At 43.8% G+C, this 26,041-nt stretch overlaps 1 protein-coding gene across 1 annotated transcript in view; it reads left to right on the forward strand.

Moving 5' to 3' along the window:
- The window catches only part of LOC149870891 (putative E3 ISG15--protein ligase HERC6), a 51,927-nt gene extending 26,552 nt beyond the window's left edge, over nucleotides 1-25,375 (forward strand). Inside the window, exons 11-23 of the mRNA XM_090037056.1 lie at nucleotides 424-517; nucleotides 1,329-1,518; nucleotides 7,663-7,814; nucleotides 7,899-8,015; nucleotides 8,488-8,598; nucleotides 9,465-9,635; nucleotides 10,957-11,100; nucleotides 11,963-12,129; nucleotides 13,650-13,716; nucleotides 17,411-17,481; nucleotides 20,637-20,820; nucleotides 21,402-21,504; nucleotides 22,924-25,375. Coding sequence (XP_089893182.1) covers nucleotides 424-517; nucleotides 1,329-1,518; nucleotides 7,663-7,814; nucleotides 7,899-8,015; nucleotides 8,488-8,598; nucleotides 9,465-9,635; nucleotides 10,957-11,100; nucleotides 11,963-12,129; nucleotides 13,650-13,716; nucleotides 17,411-17,481; nucleotides 20,637-20,820; nucleotides 21,402-21,504; nucleotides 22,924-23,132 — 1,780 coding nt within the window. The 3' untranslated portion in view covers nucleotides 23,133-25,375. The remainder of the gene's footprint in view (nucleotides 1-423; nucleotides 518-1,328; nucleotides 1,519-7,662; nucleotides 7,815-7,898; nucleotides 8,016-8,487; nucleotides 8,599-9,464; nucleotides 9,636-10,956; nucleotides 11,101-11,962; nucleotides 12,130-13,649; nucleotides 13,717-17,410; nucleotides 17,482-20,636; nucleotides 20,821-21,401; nucleotides 21,505-22,923) is intronic.
- Nucleotides 25,376-26,041: the final 666 nt, after the last annotated feature.

Consider the following 26,041-nt stretch of genomic DNA (forward strand, 5'->3'; position numbering starts at 1 on the left):
AGCAGGTGTACTCTGATTTTTCGTGGAGTTGTTATTGGATCATTGAGCCTAAGGAATCACTAGCTCGTTACCAGTCTGTGTAATAAACAGTAACTGGAAGCTGCCATCTGAAGACTCATGGCATAAGCCGTAGTTCATTTCCCATTGGACACTGGTCCAAGTCACAGTTAGAACTGACCCTCTTTAACCAGTCTCAGCAAAGAAGCTAAGTGTTGAATGCATTTAGAAACTCAACTGCCTTCTTGTTTCTTTAGGTAGTCCTTGATTAAGGCACACAAGTGGGGCATTGTGGGAGAGTTTGTACTGCTCTGGTCTGTGTTGCAGATGCAAAAGGGCATATTCACATTAAAACCAAAACAAAAGCTCCATCCATGCTTATTGCATAGAATGATGCATGTTTTTTCCCCCCCTTAATCGTGCTAGATCTGCTCAGGGAGCAAGTCCTTTTGATGTTGATCTACAGAAGGCAAGGGATGTGTTTGATGAACTAACCAAAATGGACTGGATTGCTAATACGGTAAAATAGTTGGCAAATTTGTATACAAAGTACAGCCAGCCTATAACTACATTTTAATATGGCCCCACTTCTTAATTTTGCTTCATGATGTGAGTGAGTATTTCAAGTGGTTGTGTGCATGAGCACACCCTTGTACAGACACATGTCTTTTGAAGGAAACACAAAGAATCTGTAGAGCTATCAGTCAAGGGAAATCTTTAGCTCCAGCTCTCTTCCCTGTATCATGATGCACTGTATTTGTCCTATATTCCTGATAGGCTACTAGTCTCATTATGACTGGTTCATTAAGCCCTGAAAGTTCATGTCCTGTGTATGAATAACTTTTTAAATATGAAAATGAGGCAATTAACAAGTACTCCAATCCCAGAGTCTGATGTAATTTCAAAAGTATTTGAATACAAAGTAGCTATTTTGTAGTTTTAGAATTGGGAGATAAACAAGAAACAAAGTAGCTGCCCAAACACATTCCAGATACTTTGGATAGATTGGCCAAGTAGTGTAATAATAAGTGTAAATAAGCATATTACAAAGTAATACTTGTAGGGTTCAATTTTAATGGATCCTTACAAGAACTTGTGCATAACAACTGTAACAAACACATGCCCTGCTTTTTCCCTTTATATCCCATTATTAATGTCTTTCTGGTCAGTTTAAACCACATCTGAACTCTGCATATCAGACCTTTCTGTAAAATTCCAAGACCAGCAATATGCCAAATTAAAAGGTCTTGTCTTTATATTACACTGCAAATCATAGTCTAATTGCTTTATCTCTCTCTCTCTCTCTCTCTCTCTCTTTTAATTTCATGCAGATAAGTTGCTGTCTGAGGGAACATCTGATTCCCAGTCTTCCACTGCACTCAGTTCACCAAGAGGCTATGTCTATTTTCCTTCTCCTGCCAGAATGCCCCATAATGCATGCAGCAGAAAACTTAGAGTCTCTGGTTCTGCACTTGGCAAAAGCCATTCATAGCATGAGTGACCGTTCTTCAGACCTTCTGGGTAAGCTTGGTTTGCTTCGCTTTGAGCAAAAGAAGACACTGCTTAAGATAACTAGAGCACATGTTGAAAAATTACTTAGGACTATGGCTCAATTATCTGTGCAAAATTACACACTGGGAGTTTCTCTCTATCGCTTCACCATTTGTACACCTTGCTGTCATCCCAAATTCATGCAGGTAAAAGCTTTGAGGCCACAGAATTGGGACATTGTGTGTATTTTTATTCTCCTCAACACATTTTTTAGCATTTCATAGACATTAGGGCTGGAAGGGACCTCGGAAGATCATCGAGTCCAGCCCCCTGCCCAAAGGGCAGGAAGTCAGCTGGGGTCATAGGATCCCAGCAAGATAAGCATCCAATTTACTCTTGAAGGTATTCAATGTAGATGCTTGAACCACCTCCGAAGACAGGCTATTCCAGACCTTGGGGGCTCGAACAGTAAAGAAATTCTTCCTTATGTCCAGCCTGAAATGGTCTTGCAGGAGTTTATAACCGTTCGACCTCGTCATCCCCTGGGGCACTCTGGTGAACAAATGTTCCCCCAGGTGCTGGTGGTCACCTCTGATAAACTTAGGGGTGATCTGATGGCCACCTATAAGCCTGCGCTTTTCCAAGCTAAAGAGCCCCATAGCTCTCAGCCTGTCATTGTAAGGTCTGTTTTCCTGACCTCTGATCATTCACGTGGCTCTTCTCTGGACTCTCAAGTTTCTCCACATCCTTTTTGAATTGTGGAGCCCAAAACTGGACATAGTGTTCCAGCTGCGGCCTCACCAAGGCTGAGTACAAGGGGAGAAGGACATCCTGGGATTTGCTTGAGAAGCATCTATGGATGCAAGCCAGTGTTTTGGTTGCTTTGCTAGCCACAGCATCACATTGCAGGCTCATGTTCATCTTGTGGTCAATGATGACTCCCAAGTCTTTCTTCCATAGTGCTAGCCAGTGTAGCATTGCCAAGCCTATAAGGATGCTGCAGTTTTTTCCTCCCAAGGTGGAGAATTGCATTTTTCAGTGTTTAAAAACCATCAGGTTCTCATCCGCCCATCTGCTGAGCCTGTCCAGGTCAGCCTGGATTGCCCTCCTGGCTTCTGGTGTGGATGCTTTGCCCCAAAGTTTGGTGTCATCAGCAAACTTGGCCAGTCTGCTTCTGACTCCAATGTCCACATCATTAATGAAAATGTTGAACAATATGGGTCCAAGGACAGAGTCTTGGGGGACCGTACTGGTCAAGATATATGACATCAATCTCTTCTCCCTTGTCCAGGTGATAGGTCATCTGGTTGTAGATGGAAATGAGATTGGTTTAGCAAGACCTACCTGCAACAAACCCATGCTGGCTATCCCACAGGATGTGGGCGTCGGCCAGTTCATTAAGGATGGCCTCTTTAATAAACTTTTCTATGACCTTCCCCAGGACAGAAGTCAGGCTGATGGGCCTATAGTTAGCTGGATCCACTTTCCTCCCTTTCTTGAAGATAGGCCACATTGGCCTTCTTCCAGTCTTTGCGTACTTCACCAGAGCGCCAGGAGTTTTCAAAGATCTGTGCCAGGGGCTGGGCTATGATGCTCGCCAGCTCCTTGAGTACTCTGGGGTGTAGATTGTCAGGGCTGCTGACTTGAAGGTATCCAGCTTCTCAAGGTGTTCCTTCATTAATGGAGGGCAGGGGATCTCCCTCACCCAGACCTCCGTGTCCCGTAGCGGGCCTGGGCATCCCACGGGACTGATGAAAGACTGATGCAAAGTACCGATTTAATAGCTTGGCTTTTTCCTGGGCGTCAGTTGTCCCATCTGGTTTAGCAGGGGTCCAATGTTGCCCTTGCTTTTCCTCCGGCTCCCCACTTATCTGAAAAAGGACTTTTTATTGTCCTTGATACTCAAAGCTAGTTGGAGTTCAGTTGCAGCCTTGGCTTTCCTGGTTTGCTTCCTGTAAGACCGGACCAGTGCAGAATATTTCTCCTTGGAGGAATCCCATCCTCCGTCCTTTGTAGGACTTTCTTTTTAGCCTCAGGAGGTCTGCTAGGTCTCTGGCAAGCCAGGGGGGCTGCTGTGCCCTCTTGCTGCCTTTCCTCTGAGATGAAATAGACTTAGCTTGTGCATTGAGGATCGCTTCCTTGAGGAGCAACCACTCTTCCTGAACTCCCCTCCCTCTGCAGTTGAGGTCCCTTAAGGCCTCACTGATAAGCCTCCTGAGCTTGTCAGAGTTGGCTTTCCTGAAGTCAAGGACTTCTGTGTTGCTGACTGACTTACCAGCTTTACGGTGGATGGCAAAGGTGATCAGCTCGTGGTTGCTGTCACCCAGCTTCCCATCGATCACTAGGTTGCCGATTAGGTCATCCCCAGTAGCCAGTACCAGGTCAAGCAGCACTTTACCTCTCGTTTGCCCGTAGACTTCTTGAGTCAGGTAGAGGTCATCCACACATGATAGGAAGCTTTGCGACTGCTTGGATTTTGCTGAGTGGCATTAAAGTGGCATACATGCTGGTGTGCGGAGGGAACTGCTTGTCATACTGTCTAGTATTATATCACTTTTATTCTCCCTCAACTTTTTGAAGCTATCAATTTGTCTGTCACATATCTTTGATCATAAACCCTTTGGAGCTTTTTAGGAAGCTACTACAGGTCTACTACAGACCTCCCACTCAAAGTCCCGAGCTTGACCAGGAGTTCGCCTGGGAACTGACTGAAGCCGCTTGCTCCAGGACCTTGGTTGTCATGGGTGACTTCAATTACCTGGACATCTCGTGGGAAGATCACTCAGCTAAATCTGAGCGGGCGCAAAGCTTTCTCTCGTGCGTGGATGACCTCTACCTGACTCAAGAAGTCTATGGGCCAACAAGAGGCAAAGCACTGCTTGACCTGGTACTGGCTACGGGGGACGACCTAATCGGCAACCTAGTGATTGATGGGAAGTTGGGTGACAGCGACCACGAGCTGATCACCTTCACCATCCGCCGTAAAGCTGGCAAGTCAGTCAGCAACACAGAAGTCCTTGACTTCAGAAAAGCCGACTTTGACAAGCTCAAGAGACTAGTCAGTCAGGCCCTCAGGGACCATGACCACAGGGAGTTGGGAGTTCAAGAAGAGTGGTTGCTTCTCAAGGAAGCGATCCTCAGTGCACAAGCTAAATCTATTCCAACACGGAGGAAAGGCAGCAAGAAGGCACAGCGGCCCCCCTGGCTCTCCAGAGACCTAGCGGACCTACTGTGGCTAAAAAGGAAAGCCTACAAAGGATGGAGGACGGGATTCACCTCCAAGGAGGATTACTCCGCGCTGGTCCAGTCCTGCAGGGAGCAAACCAGGAAAGCCAAGGCTGCAACTGAACTCCAACTAGCTTCAGGCATCAGGGACAACAAAAAGTCCTTTTTCAGATACGTGGGGAGCCGGAGGAAAAGCAAGGGCAGTGTTGGACCCCTGCTAAACCAGATGGGGTAACTGACAACTGACGCCCAGGAAAAAGCCAACCTATTAAATAGGTACTTTGCGTCAGTCTTTCATCAGTCACACGGGATGCCCATGCCTGCTATGGGACAGGGAAATCTGGGTGAGGGGGATCCCCTACCCTCCATCAATGCTGACCTCGTGAAGGAACACCTTGAGAAGCTGGATACCTTCAAGTCAGCTGGCCCTAACAACCTGCACCCCAGGGTACTCAAGGAGCTGGCAAGCGTCATAGCCCAGCCCCTGGCACGGATCTTTGAAAACTCCTGGCACTCTGGTGTAGTGCCCGAAGACTGGAAGAAGGCCAATGTGGTGCCGATCTTCAAGAAAGGGAGGAGAGTGGATCCGGCTAACTACAGGCCCATTAGCCTGACTTCTATCCTGGGGAAGATCTTAGAAAAGTTTATTAAGGAGGCCATCCTTGAGGGACTGGCCCAGGCTAACATCCTAAGGGATAGCCAGCACGGGTTTGTTGTGGGTAGGTCTTGTTTGACCAATCTCATTTCCTTCTATGACCAGGTGACCTATCACCTGGACAAGGGAGAAGAGATTGATGTCATATATCTTGACTTCAAAAAAGCTTTTGATCTGGTATCCCATGATCACCTCTTGGCCAAACTGCCCAGTTGTGGCTTTGGCTCCACCACAATCCGCTGGCTGGGAAATTGGCTTTGTGGTCGGACCCAGAGGGTTGTAATTGATGGCAGTCACTCATCGTGGTGCCCTGTGACCAGTGGGGTCCCTCAAGGCTCTGTTCTGGGACCCATACTGTTCAACATATTCATTAACGATGTGGACATTGGAGTCAGGAGTGGACTGGCCAAGTTCGCCCATGACACCAAACTTTGGGGCAAAGCATCCACTCCAGAAGATAGGCGGGTGATCCAGGCTGACCTGGACAAGCTCAGCAAATGGGCAGACGAGAACCTGATGGTGTTGAACACCGATAAATGCAAGGTTCTCCACCTTGGGAGGAAAAACCTGCAGCACCCTTATAGGCTCGGCAGTGCTACGTTGGTTAGCACTACAGAAGAAAAAGACTTGGGGGTCATCATTGACCACAAGATGAACATGAGCCTCCAATGCGATGCTGCGGCTAGTAAAGCGACCAAAATGCTGGCGTGCATCCATAGATGCTTCTCGAGCAAATCCCGGGACGTCATTCTCCCCTTGTACTCAGCCTTGGTGAGGCCGCAGCTGGAATACTGCGTCCAGTTTTGGGCTCCACAATTCAAAAAGGATGTGGAGAAGCTTGAGAGAGTCCAGAGGAGAGCCACGTGCATGATCAGAGGTCAGGAAAACAGATCTTACGATGACAGGCTGAGAGCCATGGGACTCTTTAGCCTGGAAAAGCGCAGGCTCAGGGGTGATCTGATGGCCACCTACAAGTTTATCAGGGGTGACCACCAGGATCTGGGGGAACATCTGTTCACCAGAGCGCCGCATGGGATGACGAGGTCGAACGGTCACAAACTCCTGCAAGACCATTTCAGGCTGGACATAAGGAAGAATTTCTTTATTGTCCGAGCCCCCAAGGTCTGGAACAGTCTGCCAGCGGAGGTGGTTCAAGCGCCTACATTGAACACCTTCAAGAGTAAATTGGATGCTTATCTTGCTGGGATCCTATGACCCCAGCTGACTTCCTGCCCTTTGGGCAGGGGGCTGGACTCGATGATCTTCCGAGGTCCCTTCCAGCCCTAATGTCTATGAAAATCTATGAAATAAATCTATGAAATCTATGAAATCTACCCATGCAAGGACTTCACTAGAGAACATTGCAGTGAAGCATGATGTACTTGTGCAAGATGCACCCCAAAATAGATGTGACATAGCCACCTAAATGAGGCTCTAGCCATAAGTGCCAGTGAGCTCACACTCTCAAGAGTGTTTATGGGTATATTCCCAGTGCTGCATGAAGGCAGCTGCATTACATCTCTTTCAAGTGGTAGCATATCCAGAGCAGAGATGCTGTCCTTCACTGCAGCAGTCCTTCTCATTTCTTTAAGGCTGTTAACATGCCCTTCCTTTCTTTCTCTCAATACATTATGTGGACAAGATTTTCCACAGATAATGACTGTTCCCTTTAGCTAAATTCAGAATAAGCCACTATGGGAATGCAAGTCAAAAGTAAGCTTTTTGTCAGGGTGTCTTTTTGCTCTGTATTTGTATAGCACCTAGACCAGTCGGGGTGCAGGCCCATGACTAGCTCTCCTTTGTGCTGTGGTAGTGGAAATAATAATGATAATCAAGGAAACAAGCAGATAAGTCACTACATCCGTCTGCAGAGTGAACAATCGTAGGTGAACGAAATCGCTGGCTCATCACCTCTAGTTCAGTAATATCTCTTTAGTCACTCACAGATCACATACTTCCATCCTCATCCTGAACTAACAGTGGGCACTCTTGATGTCTGACCAGGACTATTGGTCATATGTTCATGTTTTTGGTCAGTGTGTCACAATTTATTACAGTTTTTTGTGTGTCTTGGTGATAGAGCATGTAAATGGGTGGTGTATAATGTCTAACTGCAAATAATGGTTGCATGCTTTCCCTCAAACCATTTACAAACACTTATCAGTATATTTCATGAAAATCCTAGCTGAAAGGTAGATGAGCATTATTGGTGCCTCTTAGGGTGTTTTATTTTGGTTTTGTTTTTTCTGGCAGAGAAGTTTCATTTACATGAATATTTTTCTTTTACGTTTCAGAAAAATGTTGGTTGTCCTTGTCAGCATCATGTTTGGACAATATGGTACAGTTGTTTAAAAAGGCAGTAGTTTCTCAGTTAAAATGGTATTATACCTACCCTTTCTGTCAAAATGCCAAACCTCTTCTGGAAGTGCTGAAAAAGCTGTACCGAGTAAGTGTGTTAATATGAGCAAAGAGAATGGTCTGATTCTAAGCCAACACATGCATCCTAACTCAAATTTTATTCCCATTGAAGGCAAACAAGAAAGCTAAGTCCACCCTGCAGTTAAGTAATTTTTACATCCCTGAAATCTCCAGCACAGTTAATCTTCAGGAGGATGTAGCCAGGTGGCGCAGATGGCAAGCTACAGCTGTAAGTATGAGACTGGTTTCCTGAGGCAGGCAGATGCTTACTTAAGTGGTTATTCCCTGTGTATAATTATTAACTTATTGGTGTTATTGAAGTACTTAAGTGTCTCCAATTAGCATGAGGCCCTTGTCACTGTACGGATCCATAAATAAAGATGGTTTGTGCTCCAGAAGGCTTACAGTCTAAATCAAAATAGGCCATGCGTGGGAAGGGAAACTGAGGTATAGGGTGGTGAAGTGACTTCCTCAAGGTAACACCCCTATTCAGTGACAGAGGCAAGGGAACAAAGGCCCTGTGCCCGTGGTGCAAGAGGTTTGGAGAAGGGATGATAATTCTTTTCTTTCAGGCATCATCTGGGTAAGAAAGGGAAGGAAGCTGTATGTTTACAGCTATAACTAGAGCTTGGGCAGGAGAATCAGTAGGTCAAGAAAATGAAAACTGGAACTAACTTTGCATCCCATTCTCTCTTTGGTAGAATTCTGCTGGTGATGACAACACGCTTGTCACATTCTGCCGCTTTCCTTTTGTCTTTAATTTGGTTTCCAAGATTCAAGTGTTCCGCACTGATTCGGTACTCCTCCAACAGGTATGACCTGGTCTTACAATACTCTGAAACACACAGTAGCATTTTTAGTTTGTGGATATGAAGGTGGTAGAATTTTAGAATTTTAACAGCTTTTTCCTGTATCTCACTCCTTTTCCTCAATGGAAACGATTTGGGTTAAGTATACTACACCTTTAGGGTAAAAATAGATGTTGGTTTATCCCAGGTATGATTGTCCGAGGCTTTGACTTGCATCAAAACAAGTATGGGATAGTCATTTATATACACAGCTTGAATGACAGTTAACTCAAGTTAATGCCCTCCCTCTCCTCCTTGCATGTTTTTAAGACCGAGCTAGACAAAGCAAGCTTTGGCTGTGATGATCTAGTTGGGATGGTCCTACTCTGAGCAGAGGGTTGGACTAGGTGACCTCCTGAGGTCCCTTCCAGCCCTAATTTTCTATTATTCTATGTTGTCCAGTACGGGGGAGAGGAGTGTTATTTTGGATACTTCACAGGCACTTAAAAGAGCTTGTAGGTCTCTGAGGATAAAAGGCTTTGTCCCAGAAGAAATCTGATCCGTTTTTAGCTCTACTGTTCTGAAACTGAGGTTGAGAGCCACTGCCTTAATCACTTCTATCAGATTTACCTGGACATTGACTCTTCTTGTAATGTAACTCATTCACATGTTTATATGATTCTTTTTATTAAAGACGTTCTAATTACACAGTCTGATATGAATACCACTTTCTCCAAAGAAGGTACACTTGACATAAAAATGCAAAGTAGAGGGGAAAATACCATGGTCCATAGAGAAGAGGAGGAGGTTTGACTTTATTGGCAATGCTTTTTTCACAGCAAGGGACTGAAAACATTGCTGTATTTATTAATGTACTATTTTTCTTTTAGGGAGCAAAGGTAATAGCCCAGAACATAATCATACAGAATCAGCTGCTGAGAAATAGTGACCTTCCCGACTTTCCTATATTTCCTCTTGAGGTTAATCGCAACAACTTGGTTGAAGATACTTTACGCAAACTATGTCTGGTAGAGGATAGCACTCTGAAAAAGCAATTGATGGTACGGTATTTAGTCATACTTCAGAGGGTTCTTTTCAGTCAGTTACAGTAAGGGAATTTGTTGGTGAGCTTGGAAGCTTGTTAGAATTATGGCTGGTAGAAAAACTATCCCCTGAAATTGTTTCTCCATAGAAAATGGGGTTTTCAATTTCCAGGAATTATTTATAAAAATTTTGTTTTCTGCAGAAATATTTTAAAGCATCGTAGAAAAATCCAAAAGTTGTTGGCCAAAAACTGGAAACTTTTTGATTTCTGGCCAAATATTTTCAAAATTTGTTTTTAATGAAAAATCAAAATCTTCAGGGGTGACAATCAGTATCTGGGGGAAAATTTGTTCACCAGAGCACCCCAAGGGATGACGAGGTCAAATGGTTATAAACTCCTGCAAGACCATTTCAGGCTGGACATAAGGAAGAATTTCTTTACTGTCCAAGCTCCCAAGGTCTGGAATGGCCTGCCATCGGAGGTGGTTCAAGCACCTACTTTGAACGCCTTCAAGAGTAAATTGGATGCTTATCTTGCTGGGATCCTATGACCCCAGCTGACTGGACTTGATGATCTTCTGAGGTCCCTTTCAGCCCTAATGTCTGTGAAATCTTTTGAAATCTATGAAAATATTTTCTGAGCGGTTCTAGCTATAATACATCTGACAACACCTGCCTAGTGGGGCAGGCGCAGATCACAACACATTAATGTGGTTCTAAATTATAAATTGGATAGACTGCTTCTGAAATCTCCATGAGGCTTTCAAGACTTTAATTCTATGACCCTCATAAGCAAAGACTAATGCCACAAGTTTAGTGACTTCAAGTGTGCATCACTCATATAGGGAACATTTACTCCATGTGCTAACGTTGCCTAGCCCTGAGTTACTGTGGAACCAGACCTTGTGGTCCTTCATTGGAATTTAGGTTAATCTGGTGTGGCCTGGCTGTTGCTTGGGACTGCAGAGACAAGGTGAATCTGAATGGTAGTTCTGGTTGTCTTGAGAGTACAGGGAGCAATATGGAAGTTGGGCTTTCAGCCTCTTAGCAGGCGTAATACATTTGACTATAGAAATTTGTCACCAGTATCACTTTAGAAGTTGAGAGGTATAAGTGGCAGTTTGAAAGATCAGGGATGATGAAGACCTCCTAAATCATCCCTGTTCCTGTTTTTTGGTCTGCAAAAGGTCTGACTGTTACAAACCCATGAGCTAAGCAGGCAGTTTGTCTTCACGTGGAGAGATGAGTGTTATTTTTCCAGTTGTTTGGGAATCCTTGTCCGTTAATATCTTCAAAACAGTAGCCAAGGGGAACATCGGTCTGTCTGTATCATTGCAGGTGGCCTTTAAAGGAGAGATTGGCCTCGATGCAGGAGGAGTGACAATAGAATTCTTCCTTACCTTGTTTGAGGAAATGGTTCATCCGGACTATGGACTGTTCATGTATTGTGAGACCACGTCCCCCATGTGGTTTCCTACCAATGTAAGTCAGCATCAGCTCAAACTGTTTTGGCCCAAGAGGCCAAGGGCATGTGAACTTTGATTCCAGACTTTCTTCTCTTTTGCACAGAGGTTGCTAGCAAGCTTGTTGGAAAGCAGTGGAAATTTCCAAAGGAGTGAGTCTGCACCAGCTGGATGTTTGTTTGTGTGTAGGATTTGAGGGGATTCAAAGGAGAACAATGACAATGAGCAGAGGTGTGCAAAACTTGCATGAAAGGAGATTGAAAAGACTGAGATTGTTCACCTCTGAAAGAAGATCAAAAGGAGGGGACAAAATAAGAGAATACCCATAAAGTAATAGTTTAGGGAAAATAAATTAAGTATTTTTTTATAGCAGGGTAGAGATTTTTATGTCATGATAATTACTTTGCACATGGCCAGGCTAAATTTATTGCATGATTTACTAGTTAATTGCATGATAATTAATTGGTACTTTTGGGGGGTCTTAATTTGCATGTGTGACCAGTTTAAATTTATTGTAATATATGTATCATGTGGCAGGGGCCTTAGAGAGCACCACTCTATCTTGGCAAAGTTTTTTTTGAACAGTTTTACCTCTTGTATTGGATATTTCTCTTCTACTGGAAGGATCATTTTAGAAAGGCATGGTAAAAAGTGTTATATATTTTACCTTTGACCTTTTCCAGCTCCATTTAACCTGGCCACTAACATTTTTGATGCTTAGAAATGAACTAAAAGGTTTCCTCCTTGTATGTTTGTTTTCAGTATGTTTGTTTTCAGAGTTTCTCAGATCTGGTTTGCCTGTTTTCTTTTCCACAATGATCTTTTAATAAGTTGGAATAGATGTTTTAAAGGTGCAAAGTTTTGGGATTTTTTTTTTTCAGCCTTCAATAGAGAAGAAAAAGTATTATCTCTTTGGGATCCTGTGTGGGCTAGCTCTCTTCAATGGTGTCATTGCCTATATCCCTTTTCCACTCGCTGTTTTTAAGAAACTTTTGGATGTGAAGCCGTCCTTGGAAGATTTGAAGGAGCTGAGTGCTGTTATAGGGAAGTAAGTTATTTTGGCTTTGGCTTTGGTTTTGGTTAGCTGTGTAAGGGGTTGTGTGCATTTCCCACATGTATCAGTAGGCATGAAAGCTTGTTCATATTTACTATATGTTTATATAAAATTGAGGCAGGATGGTGTGCAGTGAAGTGGGCCTTGAGATAGGATTCATTTTTCAGCTCTGCTGATTGGGGAAGTTACTTAAGTTCTCTGTGCCCCTATTCTCTGTGGGCACTATTTCCCTGAAGAGTGGTTGAGTGGATTAATTGATGCATTGATTAAACTGGAAACGGAACCATACAAGAACATAAATAGCTGGAAGCACTGGTGCAGCTGATGTTTGTTTTTATGCTTTTTCAGTGCTTGGTTTTTGTCATACAGTCTGCCAACCTGACGCCCACACTGGAAATATTTTTTTAGGACCCCCTATTTCTCTTACAGGAGAGTAGATTGCAGCTTGGATCAAGTGGAGTTTTATATGCAGGGGGCTGTTATTTCAATTGTCTGTGAAATAGTCAAACTGAAGATTGCAGCAGGGAATATAATAGAACTCACACTTTAGTCAATGATGTCTGCTTAGTTCTGATCTATGATCCAATATCTCTGTGAGAGTAGTTTTGGACTTGTGGATTGAGAACATGGCTTGTAACTGGAGGAGGTGCTTTTATGAATATGTATCAACCCACTGTTTAGGGAGATATAGTACCTTCAGTTATATGTCTGGAGTAGTACATCCTACTGTAAATTCTATCTTGTACACTGTGCTGTCTATTTGGAGAGGAAGAGGAGAATACAGCGAAAAGCAATCCTGAAATATATTACATGTGTTTCACTATTGGGAGTCTATCAGTGTAACTAATAGTGCAAAGGCTGAATCGCTTATATTGTCATCAAAACCTAGAGATTGTCAAGGTTCATTGTTAAGACATGAAGAATGGACAAATTACTGTTACTAATAATTGATGTGAACAATAGCAACATGTATATAAGCACGTGTATTTTATATTGTGGAATTCCTTTTGGCTGCTAAGAAATAAATACTAGATATTCTGGGGGAAAAACATACTTGAGATGCAGGTTTTTGCTGGATAAATATTAACAAAACAAAAATTCTTAGCTTGAGCTGAAGTTATGGAGAAAACAGAGACTGGTAGGAAAAACAGAACTCAGGACATAAAGCTGAGAAAATGCAATAAATGGAATAGAGCAAGAAAGCAGGTGTAGGTTTTCTAAAAGTTTTGGTGGCCTTTCTCCCTGACCAGGTATGAAGTCTACCTTTTGAATATGCACTTCACAAAGTTTGGTTTCTGCAGTTAGAAGTACTCTTACTTTCAAAGGTTGTTTAAGTCAGGTAACTGTGGCAAGCTTTATGCAGTAAATAATTTTGAACAGTGTCATATTTGAATGATGGCAGTTCATAGTCGCAATCAGTAATAAATGTTTGAAATTTCACTTCTCCAGATGCAGGATAATTTGTTGTGTGATCTGTAATCTAACAATTTGTAAACGTATTTTGTTTGTTTTAGGAGTATGCAGGCAATTCTAGATGATGAACATGATGATATTGAAGAAAATCTTCAGCTAAATTTTTGCGTGAGTACTGCTGGAAACTATCATGATGCATGTCCATTTAATTTACTATATACAAAAGTACGTACAGTTATCAGTACTTTTGGAAATATTCTTTACTTCCCACAATGGACTGAAGTATTGCTAACTCTCATACTGGGGCTGGGTCCTTTTTCTATTACTGGACTAGTTTTGAGGAGCTTTTTATTAAATTGCTTTCATTGCTTATTCATGTATTTCCCCAACGTGCTATCGAACTAGGTTAATACCCAAATTGTATGCTGTGGGAATACAAACAGTGATACTTAGACTGTAGCTTTTCAGTTTATCCCTAGGGGCTTTTTGAAATATTATCAGAAGGAGTTTTTTGCCCTGTGCATTGGGTATGTCGTTTTTTAGAGTAATTGTGTATTTTTGCAATGTAATGCAGATGTTTGATAAAACAGTGCATTAGTAATGCCTGGCCATTGATTTGTAGTTTTTTAATTTGAAACAGGAGTGTCCAAATTAACAGATCACATAAGGGTATCATGTTTTGGCTCTCTGATTAACGGTTATAGCTCGGGTGGCTCCAGAGCCAGTAAGAACTGAAGGTCACTTGTTTTTGTCAAGCCCTTTTGGGAGACCTTTTCTCTTTGTACATAGCCTCTCATTTAAAGGGTCCTGGGCCATGACTAGAGGCTGTGGGAACTTCTGCAACACTAAAGGCCTTGTTATACCTTATGCTGTAAACCAAACAAATATTAATCAGTTTAGTATTGTTCAGCTTAGTGAAGCAGTCACACCTTAAGACAAAAAAAGCTGTGACTGTCCTTCACCTTCACAGCTGTGACTTGCCATTGGAGGCTCAGTCAGTAGGGACTGGACTAGGAGTTAGGGGCAGAACCAGCTCATGGCTTGAGCTCCGAGCGGCCTGATCCTTTTTTTCTTCACGGCCTGCCCACATGCGCTGCCCCTTCCTGGCATGATGGCCAGCTGGGCGCCACCTGAGCTCTGAAAAGGATCAAGCCCCTCCAAGCTCAGGTGGTGCACATTCAGCCCAAAGCCCAGCCGGTGGTAGCATAGCGGGGTGAACTCCAGAGAAAAAAAGGATCAGGCCCCCAGGACCTGGATACTAGGGCTGTGCAAAATTTTGCTATCCATTTCATTTCAACACTGTTTCAACTTATTTTGAGGTTGAAACAGCAAAATCAAAACGAACCAAAAGGCTTCAAAACAGCCTCGAAACAAAACAAAGCTAGTTGAAATGTTTCAGTTATAGCACTGGGGATGGGAAGTCAGACTTCCCATCCCCAGCGCTAGATTGGGCAGGGGACAGGGAGTCAGCCGAGCTGGGATGACTTCTCATCCCCAGCGCTAGATCTGCCAGGGGATGGAGAGTCAGCCTTACTGGGCTAACTTGCCATCCCCAGCACTAAGATCAGGCTCGGGAAAGGAAGTCAACCCAGCTGGGCTGAATTTCTCCAGCCTGATCGTGGTCAGGCAAAACACTGAAACAGCATCAAAACAGCCTCACTATTTCGATGAAGCAAAACAGCGAGGCTATTTTGACTCAAAATGAAATTCGATATAAAACAGTGTTCCGGCCAGACCTTGAAACTGAAGTTGGAACGGAACAGTGCCGTTTCGCACAGCCATACTGGACACGTGCCAGTGGAGCCAGATGAATGGAGCAGGGTAGAGATTGATAGCTGCAGTGCAGTAGCCTGAGACCACTTCCCACTAGCCCCATGCTCTGTCGGACTGTACAGGGTCCAGCCACTAGCTCCCTCCTCCTGCCTTGCCTGATAGCAGCTAAGGTTTGCAGGCACTTGAAGCCCTTTAAACCCCCATAGCAGCTGGGTGGCTCTGAGCATGGAGCGTGGGGCTCAGTACCAACCACCTGGGCTGAGGCTGCACAGAGCAGGCAGGGAGGCTTCACCATTCATAGCAGCTTCCCAAGCCTGGCAGGGGTAGGAAGTCCCTTCCCTGTACCTAGAGGTGAATTAAGAATTTTGGGGGCCCTAAGCAAAAGGACTGGGCCCCTCCCTCCTGCAGGAGCTGGGCTTCAGCAGGGGAAGGGGCCCCTTCCTTTCTTCCCTTCCTGGTGCTGTTGCTGTGGTGGTGTGAGAGAGACCCAGTTCTCACTCTCAATGGCAGCTATGATGAGCAATATAAGGTAAACAAGAAGAGGGCTTATTTGCATATTTTCTGGGGTATAGAGATGGAACTTCCTGCCCCTGCCAGACTTGGGACACGGTTGTGAGCAGCACAGCCTCCCCAGCTGCTCTGTGCAGTCCAAGCCTGGAAGGGCAGCACCAGGCCCCAGGTTCTGCTCCTGGAGCCACCCAGCAGCTATGGGGGTTCAGGGGCTTCAGATTTACTAATTGCAGCTGCTGCTAGGTGACCCAGCCAGGGCAAGCCAATGACTGCACCTTACACAGCCTGGTGAAGCACAGGGTCAGAGGGAACTGGCCTTGGGCTGTTGCACTGCAGCCATCAAGCTCCACCCTGCTCCAGTTGCCTGGCCCCACCTGGGCATGTGTGCAGGTGATGGAGGCACAGGCACTGGGTGGGGGCATGCTGCAGCAGAGCACAGGACTAGGAGCAGGTTCAACCATGGCTCAGTAGGAGGGGCCAGTACCAGCCTGCTGCCCTCCACAGGTACCATGGACCAAGTCCACCCCAGGCATTCAGAACCACAAGCCAGTCCAGAAGGCACTGAGGCCTCTGGGCACTCCAAGGCTGCAGCACTGGCTTTGCCCAGTGGGAGCAGTGGCACAAAAGCACGATGCCCAGCCCCAATGCCCCCCCGGCATCACTGCCCTGATTTGGGAGGGGTCACTGCATGCTGGGATGTTGGATGACTTCAACTTGGGTGGAATAGCTGTGGAGCGTGGCCACACCTTAATGGAACAGGAACAAAATTAGGTAGACTAGAGATAATTCTGCCTTGGAGTGGCATTATTTTAAGCTGAATACCTAGTGCTTTAAATCACTTAAGGGGGTTAACGTGCAGCCAATGAAGAGCTTAAGAGCTACAGAAGCCACCTAAAATTACTGTGTAAGAAGGCCCTAATATACACTAATAGTTTTTCCTGCTTTCTGCTCTTTCAAAATGAAAGCCCTTTTGAAAAATGTGAAGCCTCTAGGAGCAAACAACCATTGGATTTCATTGTAATTACCTTAGCCTATAACTGTATGAATGATTCTGTTCCACTCAGTTGTCCAAGTCTGAACCTATTATAAGCAGTTGCAATTCCATGGACTTCAGAGATTCTAAATGTTGCCTGTTTATATCTTTTTGGTCAATGAGAGAAAACTCTGCGGGGAGGGGGGTGCGTGTGTGTGAGACATATACGCACGCACGCACACACACACACACACACAAAATTGGGGCTAAAAATAAAGATGACACAAGCAAAAACTCAAGGACATAAATTGTGTGTTTCTAGGCATTAAAGAAAACGAGCATTTCTGCAAATATATAGAAGAGTACATTCTTGTATTCTTGGTCTCTGTGTACATTCTTACAACAGTAATTTCCAGCAGCTATGGAAATCATTGTCACATTTGCACCCATCTTTCTCTTGCTGCTGTCATGTAGTTTTGAAGGTTTCTGTAAACACGTACCACATAATCACACTGAATGATTTAATAGGGAACTGCTTATCAGGAAGAAGATTACTGTGCTTCTTGCCTTGAATACTTTTTCATAAAGCTATTTTTATGGTTTCAGATATCATGGGACAACAAGGACATAGACCTGATTCCGAATGGCAGTTCCATTGCTGTGACCAGTAAAAACAAGTATTGTGATACTGATCTTTTAAAAAATTCTAGCTAGTGAGTCTTTTGCAACCAGGCCTCAAAGCAGCCAAGGGCCACTTAGGGAGTTCTGGTGAACTTTTGCAGGCCAGTCAATACCCTTCCCCCTAGCACCAGCTCACCAAAACTCCCTTAATGGCTCTGCTCTGCACTTGGCTGGGTGGTTGGGGTGGGGCTGTGGGTGGGCAGGGAGCAGCATCTGAGATTAGAACCGGTGGACAGGGTCAGGGCTGGGATTGGGATTTGCTTCCTGCATGCCCCTGCCCACAGAACTGACACCCATCACAGGAACATGCAGGCAGTGGATCGTGGCTCTGCCCTGGGCCCCAGCCTCGCACTGTCACTGCCTTGTTATCCTGGCTCCCAGACACCGCTCCCCACCCAGCTGTGGCCCCGTCCCATCCACCCACCCACCTGCTTGCTCTGTCAGCTGCCCCCCAGTAGTGGGTGTGGGGTGGAAAGGCCAGGGTGCCCAGGCAGTAGGGCCAGATCTGGCGGTGGTGGCAGCTGGAAGGATCTGCTGCTGCTGGGAAGTGAGTCCAGCTGCCATGCTATCCTAGGCCTGCTGCACACCCAGGGATGGTAGGACTGTCTGCCTAAGTCAGGTGGGACCAAGCAACCAGACATGGGCCAGACAAAGTCCCTTGGTGGGCCAGATTTGGTGCATGGGTCATATTATGCCCATCCCTGCCTCAGAGTGAGAGTGATACTGCTGCTTTTCATGTTAGGATTCTCTTTTAGGCAGTCCAGTTCCTAGTACATATGTGGGGATTGGAAATAGGTAAACTCTGAGATAGCTTAGTTGACAGTGAAAAATGTGGGTGGGCAGATGCAATATAAACCACAGATTTATGAATTTGCATAGAAATCTGTCAACTCTGCCCATAACACTGTCTTCTGTATATTTAAGTCCTGGTGTGGTTATGTGTCTCCTTTGTACTTATGTTCAGCTTCAGTCCCTGTCTCCTTTTCATTCACTGAAGAACTCAGAGCAAAAATGTATGAACCCTTAACCTACCACCCAGACAAGCCTGTTGGAAACAGCTCATCTTTGTGCACATGTCTGAGAGATGTGCTAACATTTTTTTCCAGCAAGTTTGTGAAATTGCAAAATATTGGGTTCCTCCTTCTAGAATTCAGAAATCTCAGGACACTTGTTTATCCTCTATTTCCTTCTCCCTCCTAGTGAAGCAATAATTCTGAATATATTTTTTTCCCTTTTGTTACAAATTCTTGGGAATATGTAATGTAGCTCTTCCTGTTGACTTGACACATGCCAGATCAACACTTGGGATCTCAATAATGCGGTGTTAGACAGGAGGGCGTGATACAAAATTATATACATGCACACAAAACTACACAAACACTGCATGGATTCATACACACATGCACATACACAAACATGCACTTCTGTGGCTGTGTGTTAACAGTAGGGGCATTTGGGGTAACTTGGGCTCGGGGTTACTTGGAGTTAACTGGGGCCCCGGGTGGAGGTGAGTGAAAAAGCTGGGGCTGCAGTGAGGAAAAGCAGCGGAGCTGGAGGTAAGGGGTGGTGGAGTAAAAGCTGGCATAGAAGCCAGGAAGAGAGAGATACTGGACAAGGGTCAGAGGGACAGGGATCAGAGATTAGAGTGAGGCAAAGACAAATCCAACTGGGGTTCCAAAAATATCAGTTTTTATTAAACAGGCAATGCACTACACAGAGTGCAAAATTATTAGTACAGACACAGACAGCAGGAGAGGAAAAGACTTGGTAGAAGGATTGAAGTCAAGGTATGTAGGGACAGAGTTCAGGTCCTTTGCTTGGGGAAAGAAGGTAGGTGATAGCTACCTGTCCTAGGCTGTGAGTTGACCCTCGATGGCCAGTCAGGGTCTTCTCCAACAATGTGTTGTCCAGGGAGAGGTTACCAGCAGGGCCTCTGGGTGGATAGGTGATGTAGCGTAGTGCTAGTCCAGATGGAGAGGGCGTCCCAAGGAGATCACACTCTATCACGCCTTTTATAGGGGCGGGCTACCTGTGTCTCCTATGGGAAGGACCTGCCAGTCCTGCTGTGATGCACACGTGCAGATCCAGGTGTCCTCATTGTCTGGTGGGATACAATGTAGGGTTGCTGGTTTCTGTAGGGTCTTTGTCTTCCAAATGTTGGGTTCCTGTAGGTTCTTTATCTTTTAAATGCTCAGTTTTGTCTCTGTTCTGGGGTAAGGTCTGTGGTTCATGGGTGAGTCAATGCAAAGCAATGGTCTGGTCATTCAGTTGATGGTTCTGTCATTACTGGTCATTCAGTAGAGGCCTGCTACCATTATGTCTCAAGTGCCCTTGTTCATTCAGGAACCAATGTACATAGGAGAGGTAGGTATGAGTCACAGTTGCAAGATACTGTACAATAAAGTATGCCCGGGCAGGGGACACAAGATGGAGGCTTGACATTACAAAATGGAAACTTGACATTACCTTGGTTAACTTTACAGACACAGGCCTAAATCATACAATATTACTATGAAACAATAAAAATTGATGCAAAAATGATAGGAATACAATATAATACAAAATAAAACAGTAAAAATCAATGCAAACATAACAGAACACTATTTACAATATAGAAAAGGGTTATTACAATAATAGAACTTAGCTTACCTATGACTGTTTACCTATGACTACTTATAATTACTTATAAGGGATAGAGAGGGCAGAGAGTAAGTCAGAAATGGTTGGAGAAGGGGAGGGAATGTATTTTTAAGTTAAAAAAAAAAAAAGAAAAACCTGGGGGGGTTGCTACGTTCCTGCTATGAGGAGTTGGACTGTCCTGGCTTCAGTGAGACTACTAATGCTAGTAAACAATCAGTTTGATTAGGATCAGACTTCCTGGCCAGGAATACAGAGGACCAGGAGAAGCATTTTTCTTATAAGAGTTTTATGACTGTGAACTTTACCATTAAGTGACAATCTTCTTTTTCACCTTTTTCTAAGAGGAATATAATTCTCGTTCTCGGAAGGAGAAAAAATACCTTTTTAAAACTATTTTTGTTTTATTTTGTTTCTAGTACATTTCTGTGAGCAAGATGGATGTATTTGCTGACCTGTGTGTTCAACGAACTCATGTATAAGCTAACCAAAATTTCTCTTCATGTCTGTAAAGGAGGGACTTTATCAATAAGTACATTGATTACATCTTCAACAAGTCAGTGGAAGTGGTGTATGAGGAGTTCAAGAGAGGATTTTACAAAGTCCTGGACAAAGATATAGTTAGATTCTTTCATCCTGAAGAACTGATGGAGGTGACCATTGGAAACACAAATTATGACTGGAACAAGTTTGAAGAGGTTTGAGGGGAGAAGTGGGAGAATATTCTTCTATATTAAGTTGATTTACAGGTTTCCCTCACTTTATGCAGGTTCTGTATGTGCAAATTCACTCTTATGCGATGACCCTTTTTATACCAAAGATTTGTTATATGAGAGGTAAATTCACTCTTATGCAATTGGTGTGGTGGAAGTCCACAGTCAGCTGCTTAGTGCATTGCATTGGGGGAGTGATGTGTACACCGAAATATAGTCTCCTGTGTGGATCTGTGCTCCTCACTCATTGTCTGCAACATGTTGTCTGTAGTTGCCTTTCCCATTATGATAGTGCCCTGTGCTGTTGGTGAGTACCAAAACTGTCTCGTAAAAGTGGTAGAAATGGGCTTGGGGGTCAGTATAGTCAATGTCTTAGAACGTATCCTTATTTGTTGCATTGTAAAGTGGGTTCCCTATATGTGAATTTGAGTTATGTGCCGTTTTCCAGGAATGCATGTACAGCATAAAGCAAGGGAAACCTTTATCCACCCAGTTTCATTTCTTTAGAATAAAGCGCTCTCTCTCTCTCTCTCTCTCTCTCTCTCATAATTTGATCAACTTTGAAGAATGCAGAGTATCATGGAATATACACTCCATCACATCCCACCATCAAAATGTTTTGGGAGGTTTTCCACGACCTACTTCTAGAAGAGAAGAAGGGCTTTCTTTGTGGGTATCATTTCCATGAACAATAATTTTGTTTCTCCTTAAAATGCAGCCAATGGAAAATCTTTTAAAATATGATAAGCTATCATGAGTCATTCTTCATTGGCACAGAATTGGGGATCTACAAAACAAAATTACTGTAGAGTAAAAATGATATCTGAATGAAATACTGCCATTACTTTCAATACCCTTTGCCTCAAGCCCTTTATGCACATGAATAGTCCTTCTGGTATCCTTCTATCACTGAGACAATGCATATGTGTAAACCTGTGGTTCTTAACTGACCCCAGCATGCCACAAGACCTTTAGATGCTGTGATGCAGATGCTGTCACGGCTGCAGCAACAGACAGGTAAAGCTGCCCTGTGCACTTGCAGTCCTGTGTTAGGGTTCCCTTGTAACTAAAGTAGGCAGGAGAGCCAGTTTATGCTGTAGCCCTTCTCAGGCTGTTCCCCCATTGGCAACATGTAGGGGGTGCATGAGGGTGCATGTGCATCCCCTGAGATTACTGATGCATCCCCTGAGAGAAGTGCTGTTGACACTGCCAGCGGTGCCTGCAGGCAGTTGCCACTTGCTGCCACTGCCTTCGGATGGTTACCGTGCCCCCCCAGCCTCTGGAGGCACATGTCGTTCATGTGTTTTCCCCGACACTCCTGGTAATGCACGGACAGTTTGACATGTCTCATAAACTTCTGTTTCTGGGAGACACTGTACAGAGTCAGATTGGGAAGGGCTATAGCACAAGCTGGCTCTCCTGCCTGATTTTAGGATTATCAGGACAAATGCAACCATGTGCCACAGGCCTTTAGTCAGGCTGTGAATGAGATGCACAGGGCAATTTTACCTGGCAACAGTAGCAACCGGTTGAGAGCCACTGAGGCAAGTTGAGCACAATGGTGGTTCTCAACTGGTTAACACTGCTGCCAGGTAAAACTGCCCTGTGCATCTTGTGCACGGCCTGACTGAAGGGCTGGCACATGTGGGTGCTCCTCCTGGATTAAGGTTCCCTGAAAACTCAAAAGCAGGTAGGAGAGCCACTGAGATAAGTTGAGCACAACAGTGGGGATGCCGGCACATTTCAGAAAAGTTATGGAGGGGTTCTCTTATTCTGAAAAGTTGACAACTGCTGGTGTAAGTGTTTGTAGGACTGAGGCCTTGGGTTGCAAGCATTTCATAAGGGCATTGTCTGTGTGCCTTACTAGCCAGGCGTTTGGTGCAATGCACCATAAATAATTGGAATATCATTCAAAAAAGCATTATGAGCAATAGGTTCCTATGAAACATGCTGTCTTTTTGTCAATGATAATAAATATCATGTGTAGTATATCTATAATACTAATTCTTAAAATTTATATTTTTAAAAGGTAATTTGAAAGTACAATTTAATATGTCCAGAAAAATCTAATCCTGTTCTGCTCTGCAGTGTTTCTTACAGGAAGTGACCGGATCCCTATACTGGGAATGAACTGCATAAGGATAAAGTTCTGTTTCAATGGGGCTCTGTCAGAAGATCACTTTCCTCAAGCACAAACTTGCTTTCAAATCCTATTCCTTCCACCATATTCAGACAAAGAAATTCTCAAGGAGAAGCTTTTTATCGCTCTCAGGAACAACCGGGGGTTTGGAAAATAGTGAATCACAAACTTGCATCACAACCATCACTGAGAAACAGACTGTTCTCTAGTCTCATGACCTTGGATTCCATATGTATCAAGCCTCCTGTTGAACTTAATCCAGTAATAGATTACCTTGAATTTTGGGGTTGTTTTTTTTTTTAAGGCGTTGGTGGCAGTTCCGTTTGATCAGTAGTGTCAGAATTAGTTAAGGTCACACTTCTAGAAAAACACAGGTTAATTACTGTATCTAAATGTACTGGTTGGACTGAGTCTCTAAAAACCAGAGCAGTTTTAGAGCACAGCCTAAAATAGGTTTGATTACAGAAAGGATGAAAGACACTCTAGTGTCAATCTAGAGTCACTATTTTACAGAGTGATATTCTGTCTGCTATCTAATTATTGCACCAAGCCAACAAACTATGTTCAGTTACTGTGACAGCACATAATCTCACATTCAAAATATTCTGATCATTCAGGCTACAGACAGACATTACATATAAAATGGTTTAAATGATCAAAAACTGGTTTAAACCTGAAACAAAACATACATTCAGTGCATTTAAACCAGTTTAAAAATGGCTGAAACTGGTTTAAGATAAACCTGGTTGAAAGCAGTATCAGACTTAACTGATTTGCGTCAAACTGTTTTATGCAATGTCTGTCCCAGACCCCTTCCTGGTTTAAGTTAAACCAGAGACTCCCAGCATCCCGGCATGCTGTCTGGGCTGTGCTCTGTGCTCCAGAGAACAGAGCTGGCCTCACCCTCCTGCTCCCTAGCCAGAGCTCTGGCAGAGATTGCAGGTACAGCAGGGTTTGCCTGGCTTCCCCCTGCCCCAACCCCACTTGCTGCTCGCTGCTCAAGCAAGGAACCCCCCTCCCTTCCATCTCCCACAGCATAGACCCCAGCCCCATGGACCCTAGGCATGTGGTATGCTAACTAATGTTGAGAGGTGTCTGTGTGTTTGTCTCCAATTTCACTGGGGCAGGCAGACAGAACAGTGTCCACTTAGGGCTTTTTGGAGCTAATCAACAGGTCAGAGAGGCTATTGTTTTGCTGATGGTGTGATAAACACTGTTATCGGCCCCCTGCTGGCTTGCTTGCCTATCAGTTTGGTGCAGACAGTATAAAGAAGCAGGGAGGGGGATTGAAAAGCTCCATATCATCAATAGATGCATGCACTACACACTCCCTTCTCCCCCGCCCCATTCCCCCCACCCCCAGTCCTTGCCTCAACACTCCCACCCCTTGAGCAGCCAGTGGGGAAAAGCCTGGGATGGTGCAGATAGAGTTCTCTAATCAGAGGTCCTGCTCAGGCTTGTCCACACCCCACCTCAGCTCAGCATTGTTCAAGGGAAGAGAGGGCTGCTTTAGCACCCCCTGGCTTCTAGCCAGAGCCACTGGCATGTGCCTGAATTTCCTCAGTCCAGAGAGAATGTTTATGACATTACAAACTGGTTTAGCCTAGCCATGTTAAACTAACCTGCAAAGGTTGAATCCATTCAGGCTCAGGCTTTTAAATATGTGTCCCTAGACTCAGGGAAGAGGTGTAGTGTAAGATACTTCGTCAAACATGGTTTTGAAATGTGTAAGAAGAAAAAGAGAATATTTTCTTATGTTACAATCAAATATAAGTAGCCACTGCCCACTATTAAAAGAAAAGTTCACAGAAAATACAAAACAGCATTTCATGTCCTTAGACCTATTCTCTAATCCCTCAAAATATATAAACAGAACAACCTGTTTGCTGCACCCAAAACATAAAGCTGGCCAGTTCCTATTTATAATTTAACTTTAATTTGTCAACTTTCATTAACTCCGTGACTACACTGCTAGTTATTGAAACACGATTTGTTGCCTTTCTCTTAATGAAAGAAATTTCTTGGACTGTATTTCATTGTGAGAAACTTAAAAGTGTTAATATATGCAATATCATATATGATGCAAGAATGTTGCTGTTTCTGAATAATTCTCTGGAAGATTGTGGTTCAACAAGGAAGTGGACAAGAATGTTAAATATATTTGATGGGAAACTTCTGTAATAATGTCTCAGTAAAATGTTTCTTCTGTACTTAGATACACACCAAAATATGTTTCAGACCAATATTATACTAAGTAAAACTTATTCATGAAATCAATGTGATCTGCTTAGAAAATAAAAGCATTATGCAGCTATCTGTACTTAGAATTTTGTTGCACAAAACTATGATTTTCTTTTATTTACTCTGATTTACAGGCCCAATAAAATTGCATCCTGCTTTTGTGTTCATGTGGCTCTAATTATTGCCTTCATTCTACACTCTTCTTTATGAAGATGTAAAACCACTTACTTGGTCATGTGCATGCTCTGCTAGTGGAAAAAGGGAATGAATGAGCTGACTAGTTTTTATTCTGAGGGGCACCTGAAGTCTAACAAGGGGTGCCTTGGGTGTTAAAAGTTTAAGAACAATTGCACCAAACTATCTGTTTTTTATGACAGCCTTTACATGGAGTTAACACAAACCATTGTTTTTGTGGGAGTTTTTCTGTTTAGCTTAGTCTGTGTCTGCTTCTTTCCCAGAACTGAAGAAAGGTGCTTTGTGTCCAGAAGCTTGTCAGACCAGACTTCTATCCCAGCTGTACAGTTGATCCAATAAACTCTCACTTCCTGACAAGACAGTTTAGTGCAGTGGTTCTTAAAACTTTTAACACCCAAGGCAACCCTTGTTAGACTTAAGGCACTTCTCAGAAAATGCCAGATCTTAATTTTCCCTTGTTTTTTACTACAGAAAAAATGTTCTGTTGCAATGAACTCAGAATAGAAAGCCCACAGCAGGTTAGAATGTTTTAATATTGTGAATTCTTACTGGAAATCTCTTGAGTTTATCTTGTAAATCATATTTGTGTCTTCTCCTGATCTGGAGGGCTGCTGTTTCTGAGGGATGGGA

Source organism: Crocodylus siamensis, chromosome 2 (genome assembly GCF_052110815.1).
Source record: "Crocodylus siamensis isolate JL-2025a chromosome 2, ASM5211081v1, whole genome shotgun sequence".
NCBI lineage: Eukaryota > Metazoa > Chordata > Crocodylia > Crocodylidae > Crocodylus > Crocodylus siamensis.